The sequence below is a fragment of the Orycteropus afer genome, unplaced genomic scaffold (genome assembly GCF_000298275.1).
Source record: "Orycteropus afer afer isolate SDZICR_OR568_19922 unplaced genomic scaffold, OryAfe1.0 scaffold00044, whole genome shotgun sequence".
Classification (NCBI taxonomy): Eukaryota; Metazoa; Chordata; class Mammalia; order Tubulidentata; family Orycteropodidae; genus Orycteropus; species Orycteropus afer.
This window is the reverse complement of record NW_006921631.1, coordinates 8,925,884-8,946,191: the sequence shown is the minus strand read 5'-3', so window position 1 is coordinate 8,946,191 and position 20,308 is coordinate 8,925,884. Positions and strand designations below refer to the sequence as shown.

The 20,308-nt window shown below is 43.2% G+C and overlaps 1 protein-coding gene across 1 annotated transcript in view; it reads left to right on the top strand.

The window, feature by feature from the left end:
• UCK2 (uridine-cytidine kinase 2) overlaps window positions 1-20,028 on the top strand; it is a 97,536-nt gene extending 77,508 nt beyond the window's left edge. The window contains exons 4-7 of the mRNA XM_007937742.2: window positions 1,670-1,812; window positions 14,057-14,154; window positions 17,316-17,364; window positions 19,889-20,028. Coding sequence (XP_007935933.1) covers window positions 1,670-1,812; window positions 14,057-14,154; window positions 17,316-17,364; window positions 19,889-20,028 — 430 coding nt within the window. The remainder of the gene's footprint in view (window positions 1-1,669; window positions 1,813-14,056; window positions 14,155-17,315; window positions 17,365-19,888) is intronic.
• Window positions 20,029-20,308: the final 280 nt, after the last annotated feature.

Sequence of the window (20,308 nt, the reverse complement as noted above, 5' to 3'; positions counted from 1 at the left end):
TGGTGTATTTTTGTCAGAGTGGCACTAGGTAACCGGAACAGGTTCATCTCACGTAGTGGTGGTGGAGGCTGGCAGGCTGGCGAGTCCCAGGTCTGTGAGTAGGTCTGGAGGATCCTCCCATTTCTCAGGATTTGATGAATTTCGATCAGCAGATCAGATGACGGCTGCTGTCCCAAATCCAGGGGTGAGATGAAGATGAGCCAAGACACAAAACCAGAATAAGAGGAAGGCAAATCTTCCCAGGAGATTCGTAAGTCTACCCTCAAGGAAGCAAAGCGTGGTGATTTGAATTATACCCTCCAGCAAGGCAGGACTCAAGATACATTCCACCTGTGTTGCTCCAACAGAAGTAACCTAAGTGGATGGCTTTAACAATCAGCAGCTCATGGCAAGTCCCATCACAGAGTCGATTGCCAGTCATAATAGGGAATGACTACTACCAGCTGCCCAGCCAAGTTGATACCTGACCTTAAATACCACGCCACCCCAAACAGGCATGGATAATGGGATTTACAATACATCACAGAATGGAGGACAGTGGCTAGAAGGGCCACATCAAGCAATTCACTGCAATGAGATTCTTCCATATTATAACATGTATCAGGACTTCATTTCTTTTTATAACTGAGCAATATTCCATTGTACATATGTGTACCAGATTTTCTTTATCCATTCATCTGTTGATGGACGCTTGGGTAGTTTCTACCTTTTGGCTGTTGTGGAAAATTTTATAGTGAACATTAATGACAAGTAACTATTTGAGCCCTTGCTTTCAAGGCCCTTGGTTAGATAGATACCCAGGAGTGGAATTACTGTGTGTCACTCCCCTCCCTGGCTTCTGAAAAGTCATATTTACATCAGTATCAGCCTTGTACTTCCCAGTCCTATGGTGTAGGGTAGGTAGGTGAGGCTGTGTATCTCCTGTTACACTGATAAGAAAGAGGAGCTGTAGGGAGCTCAGGTTCTGACCCATGGCACTCACCATGGCTGTGGTAGAGCCAGACCAGACACAACTCAGGATTCCTTACTTCCATTTAAGTGCTCTTTCCTCACTATCCTCTTTTCTGAAATTCCCTTCCTTCCTTTTCCTCTCTTGTCTCCCTCTCCCTTTAGCCTTTCCTCCTTCCTTCCTTCTTCTCAGATCTGGATGAGGAGGTGAGCATGTTAAGAGAAAACTTGAGTTTTTGTTTTTAAAGTTCAGAATTGGAAGAGTTTTAGGTTCCATAGATGCCAGGCATGAGATCATTCTTAGAGATACCCCTGAAGGAAAAAAATATCTGCTTTTGTCTTTTTATTCTTAGTTCCACATGAGGCTTTTTATTCCAAAGAGAAGAGAGATGGCTGGCTTCTCTTTCTGCTCTTTGGTGAAAGCTTTAGAAGAATCTGGTCAAAGGAGACCTTTCCTACCACTGTGGGTCACATGTAGGTGGCATGTCACTTTGCCTTTCTTGGGTCTTCAGTGGCGGTCCCAGGGTTCTGTTAGGCTGTGTTAGTGAAACACTCTCATCCCTGCTTTAAGCCTTTGGGAGAAGGTGTGCATAGGAGGTTGGACATGGAGAAGGAGCCAGAGCAGGTCGCAGAACTTTGACTTATAGGCTCGTGCTCCAGTCCTCATCCCCCTTGCTAGCCTTTACCTGGTCTGGCCCATCACCTGCTCTCTGCTTTGCAGGAAGGAGGAAACAGTGACTGTCTATCCTGCGGATGTCGTGCTCTTTGAGGGGATCCTGGCCTTCTACTCCCAGGAGGTACGCGATCTGTTCCAGATGAAGCTCTTTGTGGATACAGATGCGGACACCCGGCTCTCCCGCAGAGGTGCGTTCTAAACATGAACGGTGGCCCTTTTGGCGGCCACTTCCTCCCCTCCCCGCCCCCTTAAGTATGAAGCCCATGCTTTCCCTGAAGCAGCTGTGTGGCTGCCTGGCCCAGCCTAGCTGTGTCAGTGCTGCCCCAGGATGTCCTGCTGCCCAAACACTTGGTGGCGTTTGAGAAGAGATTAGTCACGTTACTCTTTTGGAGAAGAAGAGGCTTGTGAGGTTACCAGGATGAAATAAGTTAATATTCTGGTTTCACTGGGAAAAAAGTTTGATTAAGTGTTCAGTTCCTATGAATTTTCCAGTAGGGCATCAGACTCTAGATGGGAAATCGACTGTAGGACATCTGGGGCGAGAACACCCCATGCCAAGGGTGCTGGGGAGTTACTCCCACTGTCTGCTTCTCTGGGCCTTTATTATCTGGAAAGCTTTATGGAGGTTTTGTCATTCTTTCCAGCCAGCTCAGGAGCCAAGTCATTTGTTCTTTCTGCAGGCCTTCTTAAATGTGTGTCTGTGCAAGGCCCTGTGCTCAGTGTAGTGACAGTGCAAAGATGGTCTTTGAGCAGGTTGCTTCCATTAGGAGAGATGAGACAGCTTCATGGAGGAAGTGGGGTCAGTTCTTAGATACAGTGGAGTAGGGCGATGATGTAGACAACCTCAGTAGTGAACAATACAAATCTAGACAGAGGCTTGTTCCAAGAGCATGGGATGGCTGGAGCATGAGCGTGTTTAGGGAGACACTGGAAAGTAACTTGGGGCCAGGTTGAGGACTGGAGGGCTGAAGACTTCTGAATTGGCTTCTAGTAGATGGTGTGAGCTACCCAGGGGTTTTGAGCATGGGAAGTAAAATGACCACTGCTCTGTATGGAAGGTTATTCTGTCAGGGGAAATGTAGGTGAAGCCTACAACCTGGGAGGTGATGGGAGACTGTTCAGGACTAGAGTAGAATTGTCATCCTTAGGAAGTAGGAAGGGGAATGGAAAGGTGGGGGGAACTGAGAATAAAATTAGCCGAGTTAGACTCGACAGGGCCCAGCAAGGACATTGGGGGAGGGAGGGGTGTTGGCTGAAGAGAGGAATGAAAGGTTTTGAATGTGCATTACGCGGATGAGAGAGTAAGACACAGGAAATGACATTTCTAGCTCCTAGTCATGGAGCATGTGATTGGCAGATTCAAATTTCATTTGCTCCAGCATAAAGTCTGTGAAATTCTCTTCTTGGTTCATGAAATAACTGTAATTTTTCCATTTCAGTCCTGTCATTACAAGAACTGTGAATATAACTAGTAAAGTGTGAATAGATTCCTGAATTTTGCCCCTCTAAGGAGGAGCTCTGGTAGCATAATGCCTAAGGCACTTGCCTGCTAACCAGACGGCTGGCGGTTCAAACCCACCAGCCACTCGTCGGAAGGAAGATTGGGCAATCCTACTTCCGTAGTGATACTGCCTCGGAAACCCAAGGAGGGGTTGCTATGAGTCAGGGCCGACTCGACGGCAAACAACAACAACAACAACAACAACAAGTAGTACATAGGAGCTCTGGTAGCATAGTGCCTAAGGCACTTGACTGCTAACCAGAAGGCTGGTGGTTCAAACCCACTAGCCACTCCTCGGAAGGAAGGTTGGGCAATCTACTTCCGTAGTGATACTGCCTCAGCAACCCAAAGAGGGGTTGCTATGAGTTGGGGCCGACTCGACGGCACATAACAACAACAACAGGTAGTACATGATACGTACTTTCTACTAAGTCTTTTGATCCCAGGTGGGGTGTGGGAGAGGGTAATGCTGTGCAATAGAAAAAAAGTGTTGGTATGAGAATTAAAACAAACAAACAAAAAATCCATTGCCATCAAGTTGATTCTGACTCACAGCATCCCTGTAGGGCAGAGTAGAACTATCCCCGTAGGGTTTCCAAGGCTGTAAACCTCTACAGAAGCAGACTGCCGCATCTGCTCCTGTTGAGTGGCTAGTGGGTTTGAATCGCCAACCTTTTGGTGAGCAGTGCCATCAGGGCTCCCAGAATGGGAATTGGGAGGGCCTGTATTTTAGTCCCAGCAGACCTTTGAGCTAGCTTTATGACCTTTGGACTTCCCCAGGTTTGGTTATCTTTATGGGTAGTATGGGGGAGACAAGCTTGCTTTGTAATGTCATGGCTTTGGCCAGGCAGAGTTTCATGGTCTTTTTGGTAGATAATTGTCCCTGACACGTCCGATGCCTCTGCCCCGGCCCTGATTTGTCACCTGAATCTGTAGTCCTAGGTCTTTGTTGCTGATAAGCTTGTTGTCCACATTAGCTTGTTAGAATTTATATATTGCAAAAAATCAGAGCATTTGGAGTTAGGTGGACTGGGCTTAAACCCTGGTTTCACTATTTAGTAACTTTGGGCAGATTATGTCTTGAGCTCTTTGTGTTGTTGCTCTTGTTTGAGGCCGTTGAGTTGATTTTCCAATTCATAGAGACCCGAGGTGACAGAGTTGGACTGCCCTATTGGGTTTTCTAAGCTGCAGTTGTCACAGAAGTGTACCACCAGCTCTTTCTCCTGTGGAGCTGCTAGGTGGATATGAGCCAATGGATTTGAACTGTTAACCTTTTGGTTTGAACTCAGCCATTGTGCCACCAGGGCTCTTTTTACCTCATTAAATAATGATTGGGTTAAAAGATGATTAAATTAATGTGTACTTCTTGGGGAGCTGTGAAAATCATATGGGTAAATGCCTGGCAGTGTGCTGGCATGTTGGTGTTAGTCGCTCAGTGATAGTTGATAAGAATAGCATTATTAAGAGCATGGTAGATACTGAGGGTCAGAAATCTGCTTCTACTGAGGTGGTAGGTGTTGTTCTGTTTCCTGTCAGGACCTCTGAATGCGTCTGGTCTGGTATGTCTTTAGGAGCTCGTAACACCTGGGGTTGATGTTAGTCTAGCAGGTGGTATCAGAGCTCCAGGAGATGTAGTGATGCAGTACAGGAGTGGGTGCAAGGTATTGCCCAGGAAATTAGAACCCAGTTTTGAGCAGTGTTACTTGAAAATAAACTGACTCTTGGTTCATAATTTAAACAGATAATCAAGTTGTTGTTAGGTGCTGCTGAGTCAATTCTGACTCATAGCACCCCTCTGTAGGATAGAACGAAACATTGCCCAGCCCTGCACCACCCTCACAATCCTTGCTATGCTTGAGCCCATCACTGCAGCCACTGAGTCAATCCATCTCATTGAGCATCTTCCCCTTTTCCATCTGATCTTCCATTTACTGAGTATGACATCCTGCTCCAGGGACTAGTCCCTTCTGACAACATGACCAAGTAGATGAGACAAAGTCTGGCCGTTCTCACTTACAAGGAGCATTCTGGCTGCACTTCTTCCAGGACAGATTTGTTTGTTCTTTGGGCAGTCTGTGGTATTTTCACTATTCTTCACTAACACCGCAATTGAAAGGCATCAGTTCTTCTTTTTTCCTTATTCATTGTCCAGCTTTCACATGCATATGAGGTGACTTAAAATACTGTGGCTTGAGATAGGTGCACCTTAGTCTTCAAAGTGACATCTTTGCTCTTGAACACTTTAAAAAGAGGTCCCTTGCAGCAGATTTGCCCAGTGTAATAGGACATACGATTTTTTGACTACCTGATTCCTTGGGTGTTGATAATCATAGTGTAAATTAAACTGAAAGTCCTCCTTTCTTTCTGGAACTGGGATCCTTGTATGAAGTGGGGGAGACACCTAAGGTGATTGTGGCCCACTCTGGGGGTTTCTTAGGCTCATTTCTATAACCCCTGTCTGTCCTGATGCTGTCTTGGATGTAGGTTGCTGTTTTCTTATTTCACATCTGTGTCTTCACATGCCACCCACTGGCCAGCCACTTTACTGGCAGACAGTGGAACTTTTCCAAATGCTATTTCTGTAAACTCGTTCTCTCTCCATGTAGGACAGAAAGCATGTGTGGTATGTGCTTTGTGGGTGTGTGGTGTGGTATAAGGTGAGGGGAAGAGGTGGGTTAGTCAGGAGCCGTTTCTTAATGTGAAGACATTTCAGGAGACTTGAGTTAGCTCTGTGATTTTGCCCATCTGTTTGCCATACTGTGCTGGACATAAGACCCTCACAGTCTACGGGGAAGCTTAGGTGGGAGAGATGTGCCTTTGAGTAATGCAGCCTTGGAGAGACTTACCTCCTGCCCATTGGGATCCCTCGTGCCCTAGGAAATTTATTTCCAGCAGTGTGCGACTTCACCTTCCCTCTGTGTATGTTGCACCCTAACCCACACTTGAATACAGAGCCAGGAGAGGAACTGGGGTGGGAGGAAGGTGACGTAGGACTAATGACTCCTATTCTCTCTGTGCCGTATTTCTGTGTGCCTAGTTCACATAGAATTAGGGCTACAGTGGGCCTTCACGGATATTCCATCTCATCTTTTACTATGGAGTAGGAAGTTTCTTCACCTGATTTCTAAAGTGAATTGACTTAACCATTAAGGAGTTATGCTTATTCTGGGTCCTTTTAAATGTTGTTCTTGGCTTTGGCTGACCAAAAAGAGCATGGCTGGATTTGGAAGGACTGAATCAGAAGGCCAAGCAGAGAATGTGGGTAGACTTGTAGCTTCCTGTTCTTTTACTCTGTCCTCTAGAGGGGTCTGTGTTGGCTAAGCAAATGGGTGGGGTCAGACTGATGATGGGAGAGATGACTTTAAGTCCCTGAAGTTTCCATTGGTGCCAGGACTTTGTTCTGACTCATTCACTGGCTTGGCCCAGTTTCCTCACCAGATCTGTGGAGCAAGCAGTTCCATGTAGGGGACTGGCTGCCTCTGTGTTGTCCTTGGCTCAAAGAGGGAGTCCTAGTCTGTTTAAGTTGGTAATTCTATCAAAGGCTCTTGGGGACAGAGATGGGTAGTGTCTTTTTTTATCCAAATTATACATTTATTCTTTCTCTACTTTTTTTTCCTCTTTTCATTTTGTTACCATTGAGAACATACACAGCAGAATGTATGACAATTGGACAGTTTCTACATGTACCATTTAGTGAAATTGATTACATTCTTCAAGTTGTGTAACCATTTTCACTATCCTTTTCTGAGTTATTCCTCCCTTGTTAACTTAAATTCACTGCCCTGTAAGGTTTCTACCTAATTTTTGGGGTTGCTGTTGTCAATTTGATCCCAATAGATCTTAAAACAGCATAATGCTCAAGGCAGACATTTTTCACTGATTTGAGTTAAACTCTTACTGGTTTTAAAATGACTTCAGGGGATATTTTGGTTTAAGGTTTAAAGATTATCTCAGGGAAATAGTTTCAGAGATTCTTTCAACCTTCATGGCTCTGGGAAGTTTGGAATCCATGAGCATTTGAAATTCTGTTCTGCGTTTTCCCCTTTTTGATCAGGATTCTTCTATGGAATCTTTGCTCAGTAAATGATGGTAGCCAGGCATCACCCATTTCTTCTGGTCTCATGGCTAAGGAGGTAGTTGTTCATGGAGGCATTCCATATCCTCCTTCTATTCCTGACGCTCCTTTTTCTTCTGTTGTTCCAGGCAAATGGAAACCGATTATTGTGCCTTGGATGGCAGCTTGCAAGTTTTTTAAAACTCCAGGCATGATGCACTGAACTGGGAGGCAGAACAGAGACACTGAACATGTTCTTAGGCCATTTAACTGAGATGACCCATGCATAGAACCATGACTGTAAACCTCTAACCCAAGAAACCAAATCCTGTGAGGTTTTTGGTTGTTCATAATCAGCCTCAGCAGCTACTTTTTCTTTTTTTTGGTGGTTATTGTAAATATTTCTATCACACAACTTTTGCCATTTTAACTTTACAGGTGTACAACTTATTGACAGCAACTGGCTCTGCAACCTTACTTTTAAATAACATGCTATTTCCACCCCTCCATTTCCCCTTCCTCCTGCCCTTAAAACACACACACACATATACACACACAAACACACGCACAAACCCACTGCCATTGAGTTGACTCTGACTCATAGAGACCCCCGTTGGGTTTTCAAGGCTGTAAATCTTTACAGAAATAGATTGCCTCATCTTCCTCCCACATAGCAGCTGGTGGGTTTGAACTGCCAGCATTCTGGTTGCAGCCAAATGCCTTACCCACTACATCACCAGAGCTCCTCTCACCTTGGTAACCACTGATGAACTTTGTTCTCTTTATACTTTTGTCTTTTCTTGTCTTTTCATGTAAGAGAGGTCACACAATATTTGTCCTTTTGTGATTGACTACTACCTTCAGCATAATGTCTTCCAGTTCCATCCATCTTGTAGCATGTATCAAGACTTCATTTCTCTTACTGAGTAGTATTCCATTGAATATGTGTATTACGTTTTGTTTATTCGTTCATCTGTTGATGGGCATTTATGTTGTTTTCATGTTTTGGCTACTGTGAATAATGCTGCAGGGAATATTGGTATACAAGTCTCTGTTTGAGCCTCTGTTTTCAAGTCTTTTGGGTATGGGTATGTACCTAGGTGTGGAATTGCTGGGTCATATGTTAGTTCTATTTTTAGTTTTTTGTGGAACTGCTGCACTGTTTGCACAGGTGCTGTGCTATTTTTTGTATTCTTATCAGCAATGGGTAAGTGATCCAATTTCCCCACATCCTTGCCAACAATTTTTTTTTTTTAAAAGACAAATAACTCAATTAAAAAATAGGCAAAGGACAGGAACAGACACTTCACCAAAAACTAGTGGGAGTGAAATGGTATTTTGATTGGCACCTTCTTGATGGCTAATGACACTGAGCGAGCATCTTTTCATGTGTTTGGTGGTCATTTGAATGTCCTCTTTGGTGAAATACCTATATTCAAGTCCTTTGCCCGTTTTATGATTGGGCTATTTGTCTGTTTTTTTCTTTTTTTTTAATTGTGATTTGAGTTTACAGTTTACAGAACAAATTCATTTTCTATGAAGTTCATACACATTTTGTTTCGTGACATTGACTGCAATTCCCCACAATGTTGGGCTATTTGTCTTTTAGTTAATTTGTCCAAGCTTTATATATATTTTGATGATTAAGTTCTTATCAGATACATGGTTTTCAAAGATATTCTTCCAGTTCAGTCGTTCGTCTTTTCACGCTTCTTGGTGAAATATTTTGATGAACAAAAGTTTTTCATTTTTATGAGGTCACATTTATTTATTTTGTCTTTCGCTGTTTGTGCTTTTGTTATTATATTAGATAACTCATTGTTAAAATGTAGGCCTGACAGCATTGCCCTTGCTTGTTCATCTAGGATTTTATGGTTTTAATTTGCATATTTAGGTCCTTAATCCATTTTGAATTTGTTTTTTTATATGATGAGAGGCATGGTTCCAGTTTTATTTTCTGCATGTGGTAAATTCAGTTTTTGGAGCACCATTTATTGAAGAGATCTTCTTTCCTCATTGAATGGACTTAGTACTCTGGTCAAAAATCATTTAACCATAGATGTATATAGGTTTGTTTCTGGACTCTCAATTCTTTTCCATTGGTCTGTGTATCTCTTGTTATCAGTGCCAGGCTGTTTGGGTTACTGCACTTTGTAGTATGTTTTAAAGTCAGGATGTGTGAGCCCTCCTACTTTGTTCTTCTCTTTCACCGTTGCTTTAGCTTTTGGGGCCCTCTTGCCATTTCAAGCTGAAGATTGGTTTTTTTTGTTTCTGTAAAGAAGGCTGCTAGAATTCTGGTCAGGATTGCGTTGAGTCTATAAATCACTCTGGGTAATACTGACACCTTAACAATACTAAGTCTATGAATATAGAACATCTTCCCATTTATTTAAGTCTTCTTTAATTTCTTTCAGCAGTGTTTTATAGTTTTCATTGTATGCCCTTCATGTCCCTGGTTAGGTTTATTCCTAGGTATTTTATTTTTAAGGAGCTCTGGTGGCACAGTGGTGAAAGCACTCAACTGCTAACCAAAAGGACAGAGGTTCAAATCCTCCAGCCACTCATTGGGAGAAAGATGTGGTAGTCTGCTACCATAGAGAGTACAGTCTTGGATGCCCTATGGGACAGTTCTGCTCTGTCTTATAGGGTGGCTATGAGTGAGAATTGACTTAATGGCAATGGGTTTGGTGTTTAGTTTGATATTTTGTTCTTTTAGATGCTATTGTAAATGGAATTATTTCCCTGATTTCCCTTTCAGGTTTCTCATTGCTGGTTTATAGAACCTCAGCTGATTTTTTTTTGTTGACCTTTACCCTGCAACTTTGCTAAATTTCTTTTTTAGCAATAAAAGTTTTCTCATGGACTCTTTGGAATTTTCTATTTATGGGATCACATCATCTATGGGAGCTTTGGTAGCATAGTGGCTAAGGCACTTGACTGCTAACCAGAAGGCCGGTGGTTCAAACCCACCAGTCACTCCTCGGAAGGAAGATGGGGCAATCTACTTCCGTAGTGATACTGCCTCGGAAACCCAAGGAGGGGTTGCTATGAGTCGGGTCCAACTCGACGGCAAACAACAACAACAACAACATCATCTATGAATAGAAATCATTTTATTTTTTCTTTTTTGATCTGGATGCTTTTTATTTTTTCTTATTGCTTTGGCTAGGACTTCAAATACAGTGTTGAGTAGAAGTGGTGAAAGTGAGCATCTTGTCTTTTTCCCAATTTCAAAGGGAAAGCTCTCAATCTTTCTCCATTAATTATAATGTTGGCTGTTGGCTTTTCATATATGCCCAGAATTATATTGAAAAATTTCCCTTCTCTGCTGTTCTTTCATTACTGATTTTATCAGATGCTGTTTCTGTTTTTTTTACCAAATGCTGTTGCATAGAGACGATGATATGGGTCTTTTCCTTTGTTCTATTGATGGTGGTATATTATGTTGATTGATTTTCTAATGTGGATCCATCCTACATTTCTGGAATAAATCCCACTTGGTCATGGTGTATGAGTCTTTTAATATACCTTTGGATGGGCAGTGCCTTTGAATTTTGTGTGTTCCCAACATTTGCACAGCATTCAGACCTGTTTTCTGTTTCCTTCTCCAGGGTGCAAACTCTAGTATGATCCCTTTTCCTATCTTTTTTGTTTCTCCTGTACTGATGATGTCTTTCCATTTGTTTATGTTCTGCTTTCCCTCCCCTCACTCAACTCACTGCTGTCGAGTTGGATCCGACTCATAACGACCCCTCCTGGGGTTTCCAAGGCGGTATCACTACAGAAGTAGGTTGCCCAACCTTCCTTCCAAGGAGCAGCTGGTGGGTTTGAACCACCAGCCTTCTGGTCAGCAGTCAGATGCCTTAGGCACTATACCACCAGGGCTCCCTTCCCTCTCCTACCACCCCCCTAATCTTTTAGCTGCTCTGCAGGACTTCCTTCTCCCTCTGTCCTGCTTTCCAGCCTCTCAGCTGAGTCTGCCCGAGTTCATGGCTTCTGCTCAACATTGGGTGATCCTGCTCTGTCAGGAGAGCAGTCATTCTCATAAGGCTTCCTTGTGAAGCTTTGTGATTGCAGTCATCATGGGAACTCACATTTATGAACATGTGCTATGTGCCAGCTACTATGCTAAAGTGATTTATGTACATCTCCCTGTATCTTTTTATTACTGACTGTATTATTTTTAATAATTACATTTGTTGTTAAAAATATGCACAGCAAAACATACACCAGCGCAACTGTTTCTGCACGCACAATCCAATGACTTTGCTAATATTCTTCAAGTTGTATAGCCATTCTCACTCTTCTTTTCAAAATTATTCTTCCCTCATTAATATAAACTCACTGTCCCCTAAGTGTCCCATCTAACCTTTTGAGTTGCTGTTGTCAGTTTGGTCCCATATAGATAGTTGTTTAAGGGAACACAGTGCTCAAGGCAGTGTTGTCCCTCTTACACAGTTAAGAAAATTGAGATTCAGAGAGGTTAAGTCACTTGTCCGAGATCACAGAGATTGTACTTAGTGAGGTCAGGACTCAAATCCTGATCAATCCCACCCTGCGGCCCATGTCCACCTAGATGGTAGAATAAGTAGCTTTTGAGCTACAGAGCAGACTTACTGTGACATTCTTCCTCCTGCTTTCTCCATAACCAGTTCTCTTCATGACATAACGGATAAAGCTATCAGGGGTGGCAAGATACAGGGAGCTAAAGGCCTAAGCTGAAGGTGGTAGGAGAGCAAAGTGAAAAGCGTTGTGTGTGTGTACTTGTGGGAGTAAGTGTGTGTAGGGAGAACGAAAAAGGGTCTAATAGTGCTCAAGCCTGCAGCAGTTCTGTGAAAAGCATGCCTTGAGAAACTACCCTAGCATTGGTATTTACAAGGCTTTTCAAGTAAATACTGCCAGAGTGCAGGTGTGTGTTTGTTTTCCCCCAGCTCTGATGCCCTTTTGATCTGGTTTCCCTTTTTCTTTTGACTTTATCTGGAGACATGTGAAGAATTAGAAGCTACTCTCACTGTGTGTTTTGGTCACATTGAACTCATTAACTACGTGTGCCAGAGCTCTGAGGGCTTAAGGGGTGAGCCACGTGGAAGCTCTTCTGGCCTTCTTGCCTGAGATTTCCTGGCAGAGCTGCTGCAACCAGCCTTAAAGTGTGGAGAAAAACATTTCCTGGTTGGAGAAGGCACAGCTGCTGGTCTATGCAGGCAGTTGGGAAGGGTTCTGGGCAAGTCCTGATAAATGAGGGACCAAACAAATACTCTGTTACCAGGACTCAGATGGGAAAAACTCTTAGTAGAGGTGCTGGAATGAATCAGAGTTATTAATTAATATATGACTCTCTTGAATGTAGACTTCTGACAGTTTTCTGGCCTTCTGATCTTGTAGCAGTAGTGCCAGCCTGGGTCATAACCACCATACCCCTCTCTATTTCCCTCCCTTCCTGCACCCACCCACGTGCACACATCTGCCTGTGTTTATGCATTAATAAAAGCACAGTTATTTAGAGATAAACATACAGAATTATTTAGAGAGATGACTTACCAGAAATGTCCCCAAGTATTCCCTGTATTTGTTTACAGTGATCTTCACCCCATGCTTGAGTTTGTTACCTGAAAAATGGTTGCGAGAAGCTGAGGGGCTTTCACCTATGAGTATAGATGGATATGACACCATTGTGGAATGAGGGAGTAAGATAGTAGGTTGTGGTAATGAGATTTAAAATGACATCTGTATGGAGGGGCTCTTTCAATTGAGAGAATGTTTTTCCAAACCCACAGAAGCTTCCATTTCTTCTATTGTCCTCTACCACTTACGGGGAAACTGAAGCTCAGAGAGGCTAGTGTACAGTGGCAGAGCCAGGATTCCAGTGCCTTAGACGATCAGTCTCTTCCATTGTTTGACAAAATAACTCTAACAAGGAAAAATACTTTGTGAAAATCACCGAATAAAACTGACTGGGAGGTATAAGAACACCTTATAAGATCACCTTGGTTCATCTGGGCTTCTTCCACAGTTCCTACACCTTGGTGTTCTCATCTTTCGTGAAGTGATTTTCAGTTTGCATAGTTCTGTGCTTGGGGTGAGCAGGAGTCACTAACCAAAATTGGGTCCTCTCCTCACTCTGCCTATATCCCATAGGGGCCTGAGTGGTAGGGGGACACAGGAAGGATGAGTTTGCACCTCAGTATTAGGTGGCTGGACTTGAGACTGCAGGTAAGTAAGTGCATGGAGGAAGGGGGAGACAAAGTGAACAAAGGAGAAAATCTCCTGCTAACCTACCCAATTGCCCAGCAAGCCCCACTACCTCAGGGCCAGAGTACTGTTGTTGTTGTTGTTATGTGCTGTCGAGTTCGACTGGACTCATAGCAACCCCTCCTTGGGTTTCCAAGGCAGTATCACTATGGAAGTAGATTGCCCCATCTTCCTTCCGAGGAGTGGCTGGTGGGTTTGAACCGCCAGCCTTCTGGTTAGCAGTCAAGTGCCTTAGGCACTACGCTACCAGAGCTCTAGTTCCTGTTAAAATGAACTCACCAGGGCTGTCCTGCTTTATGTTGTTGTTCACACTGAAGTCTTGCTTGGGTTAAATGTTGCTTGACACAAGAAACCTATTGGCCTCAGTTGGCAGCGTTTCATTTCAGAGAACATTTTGTTGTATCAGAATTTGACTGTATTAAGATGTAAAAACGTAACTTGTTTTTTCCAAAGCTGCTGTTGCTCTGCATTTGATCAAGTCTTTCAGGAGCCCAGCTTATGAGTCATCCAGAGTAATACGGAACTGCATAAGGCACACATGCGTGTGAGCTTGGTCTTCCTCAGGAAGGGCTGGCACATGTCAGCTCATGCACCATTTACTTGATTCTTGTTTTTCCTTCTCTTACAGTATTGAGGGACATCAGCGAAAGAGGGAGGGACCTTGAGCAGATTTTATCTCAGTACATTATGTTCGTCAAGCCTGCCTTTGAGGAATTCTGCTTGCCGGTAAGTTATGCTCTTGTATTTTCTTTTTTTTTTGTCAAATTTAGAATTTAAAATTTCATGACACAAATGAAGGCATGTAAAGTGACAGAGCTCCCTGGCTTGAATTTGCTTCTCTCTCAGTGATCCTCTATCCTTAAGTCATGAGAAAATAGAGACTTTGGCATTTTGTCTGCCAGTCTGTTCTCTGGAAGCTCTGTCCTACCATTCTTGCTTGGGGTAGCCCTCTAGGATCCTCCCAGACCTTAGTCTAGTTATCCAATTCCCAGTCCAGGTCTATTCTTCTCGCTTAGTGGGATTGTGGTGTGGTGTAAGACCCTTTCACAAGGGTGTATTATGTCTAATGTTAGTACTTAGCCTTTTTGGATCTTCAAAAGGTCTCTGATGGTTGGAGTGTTAGTGCAGGGAGAGGTCTGCTACAGGGTAGTGCCTGTTTTTGTATCTTCTGCCACTCCAGGTTATCCCTGCTTTGGGCTTGGGCTCTGTGTAGGTGTCCGTTTGAAAGGAGTCATTCTAGTCTGGGATAAGCTTCCTTACTTCCTCCCTGGTGCAGACTCATCTGTCCGTGTCTGTCCCCCTGCCCTGTGGCAGCTGGGAATTATCGAGTGAGAGAGCTTTCAGAGAAGGAAAGAAAGAGGGACTTTTCCGTTTTCACTGAATCACCTTTTAGTCTAAGAAATACCCTCTGCCTCCTGGGGAAGGACAGAAAGGTGAATGTTGGATGGCTGCCAGAGACAAGGAGGGTGGCAGGGTTGTATAGAGGAATGTGAGGGTGGGAGTAGATAGCCTGGTGTTGGGATGAGATGTATTTAACTCAGGAGAATCCTATACCTGTGTCACTATGTCTTTTGCCATTTAACAAAACCATAGTCAAATGATTGATACTTGAGCTCTGAGAGGGAGAGATTGAGACTTAGTCTGGCCTTGGGCTATGGTTGCTTTTTGAGAGCATGGGATCTGAAGGCATTGAGACTAGGTTTAGAGCGAGGCTGAGAATGGAGCTTTCTCTGTTTACCCTAATAATTACCTTTTCTTTCTTCTCTCCTGGGAAAATACGGCCCCCTAGTGTCTTTGTTTTTTTCATCCTGTTAGTAGGTTTTGCATCCAACCAGACTTGACTTTTGTGCTAGACTAGGGACAGGTGGACTTTCTGAGTCAGTCTGAGTAACCTTGATGGCCTATTCTTTTTCCTAGCGGGGATTAGGTAACAAGATTAGGTTTCTGGAGTAGGAAGAGAAGGGGCTGAGGAACCTGAAATTCTGTCTATGTACTTATCTGAGGACCTCTCTTACTCTTTTAAACTTAATAATAAAAACATCAAGTAAGCTTATTATTGAACATAATTTTAGCTAAAACCCACTTCTCTGCTGTTTGGCTTAGTCATAATGAAACTTAAAATTCTGAATATTTTCTGGGTTGTGTCTACTTAACACCTCCCATTGTCAGTGCTCGAGCTCAGAAGAGACCACCTCAGCCCCATGTAAATGCTGAACTTGGACCTCATAAATTGTCTGCTTGGTTCAAGTTGAGTGTGGGCCTAATACAACTATATTTCAACAGTTAAGGCATGAAAGCAGCACAGAGTAAGAATGTACATGTATATAAGGCATTGTTTATATTCAGGACTTCAAACCAGTTCAGAACAGTTCAGTAATTACCCTTGTAAACAAAGGCCACATACATATTGCACTGCATCCTGATCTGTTGCCTGTGATATTTTGATCCAAGTAGGAAACAAACACTGTGCCCTACTCAAAGATGGTGGCCAACCACGCCACTTTGAAAGGGTGTTGATCTCCAGAGTTCTGCCAATAATCCAGTCTCCTGCATTAGGGTCCTCAAACTTTTGGGAGGAAGGACTGCGACAGGACTTTTGGAGCAACCTTGGCAAGACTCTGGAGAGCAGCATACATTCACAGCAGCATGGTAGGCCGCCATCTTTGAGAGGGCACAGTTTGTGTTCTACTCTGATCAAAATACCACTTCTCCACAGGCAACGATTGTGTTGCTACAAAGCATATGTGCCCTTGCTTATGAGGGCAATTACTGAACTGTTTTGAACCAGTTTGAAGCCATTTATATTACATACTAAAAAAATAAAATAAAATAAACTCGCTGCTGCCAAGTCAGATCCGACTCATAGCGACCCCTCCTTGGGTTTCTGCGGTGGTATCACTACAGAAGGTTGATCTCCCAATCTTCCTTCCAAGGAGTGGCTGGTGGGTTTGAACCATCAGCCCTCTGGTTAGCAGTCAAATGCCTTAGGCACTATGCTGCCAGAGCTCCTACATTACATACTGGGACACATGTATTTGTCAAATAGTCACAGAATCTCAGGAAATTAAAAAAAAGATTTTTTTTTAAACTACTGCAGCTTTCCTTTTTTAAGAGTATAATAACAAAGCCAAGGAAAATACTCATCATAGAAATTATTTTGTAAGTTACCCTTGTGCTAGGAATAGTATCACCTTACAGACCCTGTGTAGAAGTCCAAAGTGAACTGTGTACACACCCCCCTTTATTATTGTGGTAAAATGTACATAACATAAAATTACCACTTAACCATTTTTGCATACATGAGTCAGTGTGATCTCCTTTAAAGTCTGCGTTTTTTCTAATTCATAGTTTTCCTAGTAGTGAAGAGGCATTGTACATTTGGTTTCAAAGACCATGTTCTTTGTGCAGGTTGTAAGTTGAAACCATTATTAAGTATTAATAACAAGTTTAAGCAAATTAAAAGACTCAAGAAAAAGCTAATTTCTTATTATTTACATAAAGTGGATAAAAGTCCTTGGTAGATTGAATTATAGGTTGGGTTTGAATTAATCAGTCTATCTGGAATACTTGCCCTCAGACACATTAAAGGCCTCTACTTCCTTAATCAGTAAGTCTTCATTGATACGTGGCTTGCCACCCTGCCTCCTCTCTCACATCTACATTTCAGCAAAAAAAAAAAAAAAAGCACTTAATTCAGTTTCCCTTAATTTCTACATGCCTTCACCATGAAGTTGGTAAACAATATTATAATTGAAGCCTTATACCATCACCTTGTGGGGAGAATAGTAGGGAGGGGGGCCCCTTCCCCATAGTCCTGTAATGAGGGGCACAGACTAGTTTATCCCTGAACTCCTGTGTTAATATGTTGTGAACATCTTTCTCCACAGACAAAGCAGTATGCTGACGTGATTATTCCTAGGGGTGCAGATAATCTAGGTGAGTCCAGAGGGGTGTTGTCCTGTGGGGGTATGTGGCTTCTGCCCTTTGTCAGTTACTTGAAGCAGAATGTGGGACTAGAAACCTGGCTGTACATTAGTCCACTACTATGAGGCTGTTCCCACCTGGCTGGGAACAGGCCTGTGTGCATATATGCCTGTTTGTGCATAGGGACAGATAAGAACTTGGGCTTCTCTGGCAGAAATCATCTTCTACTGTTACTCCCCAATAGTGAAAGTTGGATACTTTGTATCTGAGACCATCTTTTGGTAAAAGCAGATTTCCTTCTTAGTCTGATTTATAATGATCTGTTAGCAAGGTAACCAGTACCATTGAGTAGACTCTGAATCATGATCGCCCCATGTGTGTCAGAGTTAGGACTATGTTCCATAGGGTTTTCAGTGGCTGATTTTTTGGAAGTAGATCGCCAGACCTTTCTTCCAAGGTGACTCTGGGTGGACTCAAACCTCTGACCTTTCACTTGGTGCATTGCCTGTTTGCACCACCCAAGGACTCAGCCAGCAAGGTAGCCCTCTGTAAAGGTCACTACTCTATTTGTATACATGTTTTGGCTCATCTAGGAAGTATGAATATCTCTGGATTAGGCATAGTACAGAAGAATTCCCTCCATTGAAAATAATAGCTTACTTTTTCCTGAACTGTTGGCGAGTAAGTCACAGAGATACATACTTAGGAGAGTATATTTCTTAAGAACAAGGGCATTTTCTTTCATAATCACAGTATAATCAACGTATTCAGTAAGCTTAACATTGGTATATTATTATTATTTGATAATACTGTCCATATTTACATTTTGCTGATTGCCTCAGTACTACGCTTTATAGTACCTTTCCCCCAATCTGAGCTCTAATCCTGGATTATACACTGCATTTCACTGTCATTTCTCTTCAGTCTTTAACCTCAAAATGTTCCTTGGCCTTTTTTTTTTTTTAATTCTGATTTGGGCAAAAATTTATAGAGCAAATTCACTTTTCATACAGCAGTTCACATATACTTTGTCTCATGACATTGACTATAATTTACCCCAATTCAACAGCTCCCCTCCCACTTCCCCATGTCCATCCCTCCATGCACTCCTGCCCGCTGAGCTGTCTCCCTGTGCATAAACAGCCCTTCTTTCTTCCATGATTGTTCTCTCCAAGGAATGTATCTACCTCAAGTAAATGTTCAACTCATATGCCTGTCTTTTGTTTGGCTAGAAGCCACAGGTGTGGGTTCAGTTCCAGACCTGAAGGGCAGCTAGGGGCCATAGTCTCAGTGGTTCCACCAGGCTCTATCGGACCAGCAAACCTGGTCCCCCCCTCCCCTTTTTTTTAAATGATTTTGAGTTTTGTCCCACATTATTCTCCCTCTCTATCCAGGATCTCCTACATAGATCCCCCTCTGAGTGGTTGACCGTGGTAGCCAGACACCATCTAGTTCTGGTCTCATAGTTGAATAGGCTGAGGATTGCATGGTGTACCAGTTGCTGGGACTAATTGTTTCCATGACTCTTTGGTTTTCTTCATTCTTTGCTCTGGACGAATAGAGACCCATCGTTGCATCTAGATGGCTGCTTGCAAGCTTTTAAGATCCCAGTCACTCTTCTCCTTGGCCTTTCTTGTTTTAATTAACACTGGCATTTTTAAAGAGTACAGGCCCATTGTTTTGATCAGACCCTCAATTTGGATTTGACCTTTGTTTCCTCCTGATTGGGGTCAGTTTATACACTTTGGAGGAGCACCACGGAAGAGATAGTGTGCTGTGGTCTTCTCTGAGAGTTACATCATGACACACTTCACATCATTTTATTCCATTGTTGGTGATGTGTTAATTTGTGTCACCTGTGTAATTTATTTTTCATTTTAATGAAATGAGAGTCCCACCTTATACTTTGCTTGGAGGAGAGGGCCTTCTGGAGTCAGCTGTGCCTTAGGGCATTGTTGGTGGTGTTAGTTGCCATCGAGTTTGACTCAAAGCAACCCCACGTGACAGAGTAGAACTGCCCCCATAGGGTTTTCTAGGCTGTAATCTTTAAGGGAGCAGATCCCCAAGTCTTTCTCCCACTGAGACTCTGGGTGGGTTTGAAGTGCCAACCTTTCCATTAGCAGCCAAGGACTTACTGTTGGGCCACCAGAGTTCCGTCTTTGAATAGGAAGCTGATAGGTCCCCTAGTGGAAAGTCTTCTAGCTAATTGGTGGTATCAGAACCATGGCTCCTCATCCTGTCTTAAGAATTTTGGTTGATTGCTTTATCCAGTAGTGACTCTGATCATCTGATAAGGAGCCCATTCACTGAGAGCTTACAATGTACCAGGCATTTTCTGTCTACTCCTTAGAGCTCTCCTTTGAGGGAGCAATATCAGCCCTGGTAGAGGTGCTGGGAGGTTGAGTGTCAGAGTCAATCACCTGGAAGAGGCTGGGAGAGCCTCTTGCTTTGTGTGCCCTTCCACCCAGCAGAGAGCCCTGCATGTGTACTCCCTGCATCCCACATCCCTAACACTCTGCTGGTCTCTGCCCCACAGTGGCCATCAACCTCATCGTGCAGCACATCCAGGACATTTTGAACGGCGGGCTTTCCAAACGACAGACCAACGGCTATCTCAACGGCTACACCCCTTCACGCAAGAGGCAGGTGTCGGAGTCCAGCAGTCGGCCGCATTGACCTCTGCCTCCTTCAGCTCCCAGCCCCTATTTCAGGGAGACAGAAGGCACCATTAAACTGTACATATTACCTATGGCATTAATGTATTTAAGAAAACACCATGGAGATGAAATGCCTTGGTTTTTTTTTTTTTTTTTCCTTCTTCCCTTTCTTTTGTACTTTGGAACGGCAAAATGAAACAGAACTTGACCCTGAGCTTAAATGACAAAATGTGCCAACTACTCTTGGTGATGCTTAATTATGAATCCAATGTGTAACCAGTTATAAATGCATATATATA